This window comes from Clinocottus analis, unplaced genomic scaffold (genome assembly GCF_023055335.1).
Source record: "Clinocottus analis isolate CAN_PGR_092001 unplaced genomic scaffold, fCliAna1.0.p SCAF_17, whole genome shotgun sequence".
Taxonomy (NCBI): domain Eukaryota; kingdom Metazoa; phylum Chordata; class Actinopteri; order Perciformes; family Cottidae; genus Clinocottus; species Clinocottus analis.
In genome coordinates this window covers 1,858,820-1,868,640 of record NW_027175898.1, presented here as the reverse complement: position 1 = coordinate 1,868,640, position 9,821 = coordinate 1,858,820, and the positions used below count along the sequence as shown (strand labels likewise).

The window sequence follows — 9,821 nt, the reverse complement described above, 5'->3', positions numbered from 1 at the left end:
TAAATTATGTATTGTGCTCATTAAAAAGTGAATCACTAAATGTGGTATCAAAAGGGCCGGTGCATTGATTGCCTATAGGGTTGCTTGAAAAATGAAGTGGATCATATTTCGGGGCTGGCATATTGTTGAATTGCTATTTGTGATTTGATGTATTAGTATTGATCGTTAGGGAGCATCGCTTAGTAATATTTGCATGCGCATATGTTGTGGCTTTGTGCGCACGAGGTAAGTGTACAGAAAGCCAGAAGAGAGCGGAGCTGCATGCTTCAAGCTCGCGCATCAGTCGCAATGAAGTTCTCACGCAGTGCCGTCCAACTATAAAGTCGTCAGGAAACTCGAGAAGCTTTGTTAGCATCGTCCCAGTCAGCCGACGATATAATCCACACGATTTTAACATTCTTGTTAATATTTTTTTTACTAACAATATTCCCTTGCAAAACAAGTTGTCAACATGTCTTCATAACATAACTCATCCCCCAAGCTAAAGCTTATGTATCCCACATGACGGGTGCCTTTAGGTGGCGGATGGAATGAATGACTTGGCCTTGTACTTCATACCAACACTATTTAGTTGTTTTAATCAACAGAATGGGAACGATTTTATTAAATTGAGGCCAGAACATATGACAAATATATATATACATTCTGCTTCTTTTTGATATATTAAAAGAGCAGTGCTGCCTCACAATTTTGCTCCTTGTGCACTGAAACATCAGTGACAGTTTGTGTGCATGCTCTATATATTAAGCAAGATTACTGCTAACCGGGAACCTGCTTACTGGGACTTTACACCACCGTGGGAACACGTTTGGATCAAATCCATGTTAATTGTCCTATAGTGTTTCTGTTCACATCATCATAGAGCAAACCACAACTATCAAGTAAATAGATGAAAAAAAAAGAAACTACCCATTTTTAACCAAAGTGTTTGAATTATGACCCCCCCCCCCCCTCTCATGTTTCAGTTCATGTAATACAATCCTTATTACAACATGGAAGTTCCACAATATGATAGGGAAATGCCCCGACAGCGTCTGCCAAGCAACTTACACACACAAATACATTATGCTTGAGCAAAACGTCATTTCCCATCAAGTGTCGCCCTTTTGTTTTTGATAAATCTATGTCAAAACAATATGCATATGTGGCACAAATAATATTATTTTTACCAGAATGCACAACAATTTCCCCCCTAAAAAAAGTATTTTCCTTCACACGTCCTCCTTCCACACGCCCGCCGCCACCTGCATTACTGCACAGTGTGCCACCGGGAGCATTACAGTCGTATTACGCTAAGCCGAGATGCTGTGGCTGAGTCTTGTGATGCATGCGGGCTGTTGGTTTCTCAAAGCATGGCAGCGGCACTGTAACGCGCGCCAGTCATCTCCCCCTGACCCTGCATCACGGTTCACAGCTCCCGTTTTTCCTGCCGATTTTCCGGCTCAAATGGGTGTCACAATGCCATGAGCAGCGTCAGACCCCCCTGCCCCTCCTTCCCCAGGCACTCTCAGTGGCTTTCCACCTGCCAACTCATTGTAATTCTGTCACAGCCTGTAGCACACAGAAGAAACAGGTAAATTCATGCCTGTAGCAAAAAAAACAACAACAAAAAAACCCCACTTCTGATCTGTAACTGTGCATATGCCAGTAATGACCCTGTTTTTCTTTTTGTTTACGGTACACTGGGTGGCCTCTCGCTGAGGAAACCCACTCTAAAACATCCTGCTGTGACACTGTCAAAGTGTGTAATGTCCAAAAGGACGTTAAGGCAGCCGTACAACAACATGCATCGGAACCACATTTGAAATGTGTATGTATAATTAAACCACATAGATTTGGTACTTATCTGGGTTATCTGGGAACGTGGCGGAAGGAACAAAGTACCAAGCAGTTTCAAGGCTCAACGTGTGATATCTTGGGTTTGCATCAAGTATGTCAGACCTCTGTTGCAATCTCAATCTTCCTTGCCTCCTACAAGTTTAATAACTTCCCACAAAATATGTCATGTTCTATATGAAAGCAGGGCATCACAATGAAAAGCTTATTAGGCACTTTGTTACCTGCTACAACCTGGCGGTAAAGAAGCAACAATGAAGGCCAAATGGAACTTCATTCTAATCAGGACGGTTCGGACATTATGAAACAACAAAAGTTTCCTTTGGCCTTGAAAGTGTTGGACATTTTCCATCTCTGCGATGAAAGATTTGTTTAAGCTGCACTTCTATTCTGTTTGCTTTCTCTCAGTTGAGAAGAGTGCCACAAGAGTGAACATCACTCACCTGCTCCGAATGCTTTCCATTGTAATGTTTCTCGTTGACATGGTCCTCAAAAAAGGCTATATATTCTTTTGTGGGAACGCAAGAGGGAAGAACATGTAAAGCATCATGGCTACATTACAAATGGCATTTGGGATGTACTCGGCCAGGACAGGACCATCATCATCGGTAGCCATCCGTGACAAGACTGATCGGTGCCTGTGAAGAGCCTTAGGGACGTTAAAGGACAAAACCTCACCCAGAGATAAGAAGTATCTGCAAACAGCAGACTCGTCATCCTCCAATATAAAATAAATCATACTTTTGTTTTTCCTATGTGGAACAAAATGGGACTCTGTACAACCGCAATTCTTTCTGCAACCCTGGGTTGTACAATGACAGTATGTGAACATTGAACCTCTCAATATGAACAAAGCTGTGATCTTTAAATCCCTACATCCTTCTGACACCAGCTGCTCTGGTTGAGACTGACAGCGTAACCAAAAGTGGGCCTTTTACGACCATTGACCTATGCGCACTGGAACTTCTGAACTGGAGTTTGTGGTGTTCAGTGACTGGAGCAGTGAAGTCTGTAACACGATAGAAAGACCATAATTGCACACTGACCAAATACCGTGTAGGTTGTGAGACTCCCCTTCAGGAACAACGTGAGCCCGTGTGACCGTGTGCTCGTGTGTGGGCACCTGTTTGCTGTCACCGTGCGCGAGCCGCGCAGCGCTAAGTGGATGTGACCGCGCTGATTGCGCTCCGCGGGGAAAGCGAGAAGAAATAGCCCACCTCTGATCATCAACGCGTCATATAATGTTTCAGCGCACGCCCCTCCCCCTGTCTCGCTTTGCCCCCCACCCCCACCCCCCCTATCCTCACACTCACTCAACCTCTCCTTTGACTCACAGAGGCGTCTCTCGCCACTGGTGCACGGACCGCGGAGGATACGGGCAGAAGATGGCTGACTTAGCCGGGCACCGCAAGCCCTCGGCGGCATCACCAGCGTCACACGGGCCGCTGAAAAGCTGCAAGACATCCGCCGTCTGGCGACTGTAAACAGCCGCCGCTGTTTCACGCGCTCTCCCTCCCACCCCCCTCCATCTCTCTGCTCTCTCTCTCTCCCTCTCTTACCCTCTCTCTCACCCCTCCTCACCGCAAATATTGACAGAAGTATCTCAGAGAAAACATGGCAGAGATGGAAAAAGAGGGCAGACCTCCGGAAAATAAAAGAAGCCGAAAACCAGCTCACCCGGTGAAAAGGGAAATAAATGAAGAGATGAAGGTAAAGAACAACCCCCTCCAAAAACAGGGGGTCTGTTGCCCACTTGCATGTGATTACGCGTGGAAGCAGAGTGCCTGTGAGGAGCATGCATGTCCATGGAGGCACCACACCGGGCGCCCTCAGTGGAAATAGGCGATACACTCAAGTGCAATTGGCTGCATGATAGCTGCAAACTTTGATTTATGATTTTTAAAAAATGTGTATTATTAACCCATGTACTATTGTCCACGCTGAACGGCAGCCCGAGTAGCGCACCCTGCCAGTGTGCGGTCTCGCACAATGGATGCGGCACCCATTCACTGCTGCTGGAGTAAGTTTGGACTCGGTGAGGGCTACGGCGCACGTTCCCTGTCGCCTCGTGTCATATATTCGCCTTGTTTGCGTTGCGCCTGCCTTTTCATGGATTGCCCGGAGTAAACGGAAAATCCAGTGCGTCAGTGAAGGCGTCAACAGTGCCTCTACTATTACTATTAATACGGTGGAACTACGGCGCAGCGGAGGGCAGCCGATGTGCATAATTAGTGCGAATCAATAGGGAAAGGGGAGGGGGGGGGGGGGTCCACGACACGCGCGGGTCCACGATGCTTTTTTGTGGGTCCGACTGCGCGGGTTTGCCTCTTGAGTCGAGGTGTGTGTTTGTGTTTACGTGTGCGTGTGTGTGTGTGTGTGTGTGTGTGTGTGTGTGTGTGTCTGTGTGTGTGTGTGTGTGTGCGCGCGCGCGCGCGTGCTGCCCAGCTGCCCAGAGGCGTGTGATCCAGATGTGCGTCTGTGAGCTTTACGCACTCGACAAGGAGCACATTGTCTCCTGTGTTCGGCCTGCAGCGGATCTTCCCCACAATATTCACCCCACACGTTGTTTCTATTCCTTTCTTCTTGTTTTGTGTTGCTCGATGCACGTTATGATATTTGAGCCCCGTGCTCCGCGCGGCTCCTTGAGGAGAAAGAAAGTGTTCTTGACATTCGTGTGTGAGTGTGTGTGTGTGTGTGTGTGTGTGTGTGTGTGTGAGAGAGAGAGAGAGAGAGAGAGAGAGAGAGAGAGAGAGAGAGAGAGAGAGAGAGAGAGAGAGAGAGAGAGAGAGAGAGAGAGGCAGGCTGTGTGTCCGCTTTGTCTCCATCTCTTCATTGTTTGTATACACATTTGGCTGGAGACACACATGTACCCGGGGCTCTGCTGTTATGCGCGGGTATGCAGGTGATCACATCGGGAAATATTGTGCAAATTATTATTATTATCATTTTGAGGCTGTCAAAGGAGTAGCAAGGGTTCTGGCAAAAAAAAAAAAAATTGGCCCTGCTGGAATAAAGCCTTTTTTGAGAGGAGGGAGGAGGGGGGGTGGAGGGGGAGTGTAGGGTGTAGGGGGGTGGTAGTGTGTGTGTGTGTGTGTGTGGGGGGGGGGGGGGGGGGGGGTAATTCCAGCTGTGTTCACGTGCTTCTTCTCTCTTAGTGTAAAAAAATAAAAATGAAATGATGTTCATTCTATGAATGACAGTTTAGATGCTTTGTTGGTGATTATCAGGGCAAGAAAGGAATGTGATAGTGCACGATAATGTAGCTATATGAATACAGGTCTGTCTTTTAGGTATTTTCCTTGAGTATGTCACTTATTTGGGCTTGGTTCAGAGTTGTCCTTGTTTATTTATTAAAACTGCATCCGGAGAGAATGCTTTTTATTCCATTAGCAGAATAACAGTTTGCTGAAGTGGAATTTTTTTGTTTAAGAAAAAATACAAGTTAACCTGTCTTCCTGTTGTCTGGAAGGAAGAGGGTGTGTGTGTGTGTGTGTGTGTGTGTGTGTGTGTGTGTGTGTGTGTGTGTGTGTGTGTGTGTGTGTGTGTTTGTGTGTGAGTGTGTGCGTGCGTGTGTGTCAGTGTGTGTGTCTGGCGAGGCTGTCAGTCAGACAGGGTCTCTCCATTGAGACATTTTCTTATTTCCCATCAGGGGAGCACTTGAGGTAGTCTCAGTGGAGCATTTAGAATGGATGAAATCTTTATGAGCGCCATTTAGGCACGCTGAAGTGCTGTCCATCCAGGTTTTATTTGGTCATTTGTGTCATTACAGCCGGGGAGCAAAAAAATGTAATGTCTCCTCTTGTAATTTATCAGATTGGCCGAGTAATTGCAGGATGTCAGTCACCGGTCAGACATGATGTTCTATTTTGAAGGTACAGCAGGTTTTTGCTGTTATTTAGAAGGTGAAGGGAAGCCACAAGGGAAGTGAGGGGGGTCATCATTTAGTTCAAGGTTTAGTGAATCGACACATCTTACTGTGCAATATGTCTTTTGCTGAGAAGACGTCGCTTAACGTCGCTTTTAAGTGCAGTCATCTGTCACATCGTGGATCTTGAGTTTTCAATATAAAGACGTACCAGACTGAGCAAATATGTCAGCTTGTGGAATTATATTTTTACAGCAGATACGGCGCTGTGTTGCGGGTGCGTACGGGGGGGAAAACACCACTCTCCCACGGCAACTCCGGTATCTCCCGTCAATACCCAGGGAAGCTTTGCTGAACGGAGCAGCAGATGTGGTTAAGGTGTCAAAACACTTTCAAAGGCTAAACAAGTTCGATTGTAGCTCATTATGCAACCTTGAATTTCATCTCCTATTGCACACACACACACACACACACACACACACACACACACACACACATTCTCACAGATGCTGCTGTCTCCAGATTTAATTTAGGAAAACACTGATTCACACGGATGGGAGGTAAGGGAACTGTAGCTGCAGCCTCTTTCGCTCGATACCTTCATTGTTATCATTACGGGAGTTGATAAGTTGAATGATGTTCAACATATACGGCTGTATCTGATAGTGTAACATGGCTGGTTGGTTATATTATAACATTACCCCTGGATATGGATCAGACTGTAAACCCATACCCAGCATTGCGAGCTGCAGACATGCAGCTGCTTAACAGGGTTGCATGATAATAGCCCTGGAACAGGAAAGCCAGCATGTGAAGTTTAACGTATTGATTTTCTGCAGAAAACTTCTTCGATTCGGATTCAGAACAAAATGACCCAGTTTGTTCCCTTCTGTCATCTTCAATATTGCAGGCCTCCCAAAAAAACAACAACACACAATGTGCCCTTGTGAGGAGATCATACCCTGCAAAACCAAACAGTCTGACAGTGTTTCCTTCATCTGGTTGCTTAATGTGTGCCACGGTAAAAATAAGCCCCGGTGAGTAATCAAGGGCAAGGAGGAGTGGGCATTGGAAGGGATTTGGGAGGCTGGAGAGAGTGGGGTAAGAAACAGTGGAGAAAGGAATGTATACAGCGCTGGGCTGCCTAAGCTGTAAAAACTGTAACCTGAGTGTCTCTCCGCTAGATCGGATATCAAGGAAAGTAGAGGGAAATGAAAGCAGAGGAGAGGGAGAGGCAGAGAAGGAAAGAGGGAGCAGGGTAGTGGAAAAGTGGAGGAGGAGGAGGAGGAGGAGGAGGCGAAGGGAAACTTGGCGCGTGGATTTGGGAATTTTATCACGGTGTACAGTGACCTGCTCTAGTTTCTACCCGCAGGCTATCCAATTCCCGCCATCATCATTACCACAAGCCCTACTGGCCACGACTGGGTCGTACTGGAGGGAAACAAGGGGGCCGACTGCAGAGGTTTTAAATATATTTGTATCGTTATTCGCTGCTCAGTACACGGCGGGAGGTGCCAGCTTGTGAATCTGTGGGGAAAGTATCACGAGTACATCCCTAAGTATATTGTGAAACCACCGTCTTGTCTTTAACTCATATCAGACAGTCTAAATCAGCAGAGGCAGAGCAATTTCAAAGCTCAAATCGCCTTAATTGTATACAATGATCATACAGCATCATGTACTGTGTGCACGTTGAGATACCGGCGTATAATGTGCACCAAGCTATTGCCATCCAAAAATGACATATGGGGGTGGTTGAATGTTGAATTGATGTATTCGGTCGCGAGTGTGTGTGCAACTCTGTGTCTGTCTGTCAACGCCTAATCTTGCTTCATATTGCAGCCATCAGCCTATTAATTTCTGTGCTCATTTATGACTACGCTCGAGGACCTCTCGTGGTTGTGGTGATTCACAATTTCTGGAAATATTTTTCATTGACAGCTTTATGTCGCCATTGATTGCTGCCTCCTTACTTCTTTTAACCGGCATTATGACGGGAGGACAGCTAGTAAGCTGTTAGCAGCCGCTGGCATGTAGTGCCAGTTGTTTTTAAAATTTTGTTTGAGCATTTTTGGATGATCTTTGGTAATGGTTTTCTCCCGTAGAACGAGAGCGATAGACAATGAGGGGGTAATTAGCGTGTAGAGCCAGCATAGTTTCACATCTTACTTGATAAATAAAGTGTTTATTTTGACCAAACCAGGGCTGGCAATTGTGGAAAGGCTAACCAAAGCAATTTTGGTGAGCTTTGTTTTGTTTCTGTCGAGTTTTAACAAAGCGCTTAGCAAATGAATCGAGTGCTTTCTATAACGAAACACATTTTCTCATGTAGGTAGGAGGATAGCTAGTTAGCTGTTAGCAGTTGGTGAGCAGCAGAGTCCAGCTGAGTGTATGTTGGCCAAAAGAGTTAATAGCTAATGCCTGATACAGCTAAAATAGCTAATAGCTGATACAGCTAAAAGAGCTAATAGCTAACAGCTGTAAAAGCTAACGAAGTTCATAGCTAACGGCTGTAACAGCTAACGGAGTTCATAATAGCTAACGGCTGTAACAGCTAACGGAGCTCATAGCTAACGGCTGTAACAGCTAACGGAGTTCATAGCTAACGGCTGTAACAGCTAACAGAGCCAACAGAACTAAACACACAACCGGTTTCTGTTCGGAGCTGTCAATACACAATCAATATTGAACCATAGCTGGAAAGGGTTTGTTCTCTTGAGCTAACTAATCGTGGCAATCTGTGTATTAGATTTGTGTATTTATCGCATACAAGTGAACTTCATTGATTATATATATATATATATATATATATATATATATATATATATATATATATATATATATATATATATATATATATATATACATATATATGAATGAAATATATTTATATATTTATATTTTGGAGCCCCTGCCTTGTGGTTTTTGAGATACTGTCACCCTGCATGGACCAAAACTTTGATCAAGTTGAAATTTTGACTTGATGTAGGCAGTTGACAAAAGGTCAACGACATAATTAGGACAGATGGACTGACCAAATGAAGTGCCCATCTCAGGTCCTAGCATTTCAGCAAATGTTGCCTTTAAAAAAAAGAAACTTGTCTAACTTGAAACATAAAAATCTTTTTGAATGTCTGACAGTCTGAAAACAGAAACTACACTTGCAGTCGCGTGACCTCTGTTCTGATCCGAAGCTCTTAGAAGACCTTTGGAGGAACGAAAGCGGATAAAAGGGCTATACATCTGGTGTAACATATAGACATCTGTAGCTGCCCCGTGTGTTTCCAACGCCTCTTCCTCCCCAGCTCACCCAGAGCCAGAGCCGGTGCCGCCTGCTTTGATGAGCCGCCAGCTGGGATTAGATTCCACTCTTAATATCACTCCCACTTTCTCAAAGTAGTAGGGTGACACAGAGGACAGTTTGGTACGATAGAACAGGAGACACAGAGAGATGCTGTGTTTTTTTTTTTTTTGTCTCCTGTGAGGTGGTTATTTTACAGCTACATCCGTTTTGCTCCCCAGTCCACTCGGGGTGTGCTCCAACTGATTTGTTCAAAAGGATGGTTTTTCCTCTTGAGGTTTTTACCCTCCCAGTTGTGCTAATTGTAGCAGTTGTGCTTGCCATGCGTTTGCACTCTGCAGTCTGTCGGAGCATTGTTCCATTTTGGGTCAGTTTCTTAAGAACAGTGAACGTATTAGTCAGCCTGTGGAGAATTGTCGGCGTCTCAGTTTGGATATCATACAGTTTCTTTACCCGATTGATTCATTTAAGAATTGTGTGAGAAAGGAACGTAATGTGAGTACGACTAGAAAACACCCTAATCGGGCCACTTGCATACACAGCCGTGGGCTGTATCTGAAATGCACAAGTGTGAAATTTAGGAGGAAACTGCTGTGAATACGGTGAAAAACCTATGGCAAATGCCACACAGCATTGACAGGAATTGAACTGCCCCCAACCCACACAGTTTAAATCAAGAAACGTATTGGCCGTTTCAAAATGCCATGAAGACAGAGGGCGTCTCCGTGGGTGAAAAGACGACGACTGTGTATATAGCTGTAAGGACCTAACTTTAGCTCCGCTCAGGACGCGGCGCTAAATCCGACTTTCAGGAACCTC

The 9,821-nt window shown here is 45.2% G+C and overlaps 1 protein-coding gene across 5 annotated transcripts in view; it reads left to right on the top strand.

The window, feature by feature from the left end:
- The first annotated feature begins 3,173 nt into the window (after positions 1-3,173).
- Positions 3,174-9,821, top strand: part of sobpa (sine oculis binding protein homolog (Drosophila) a) — a 35,272-nt gene continuing 28,624 nt past the window's right edge. For all 5 annotated transcript variants that reach the window (XM_068580978.1, XM_068580977.1, XM_068580975.1 and 2 more), the window contains exon 1: positions 3,174-3,546. In XM_068580978.1, the coding sequence (XP_068437079.1) occupies positions 3,451-3,546 (96 nt within the window). In that variant the 5' untranslated portion in view covers positions 3,174-3,450. The remainder of the gene's footprint in view (positions 3,547-9,821) is intronic.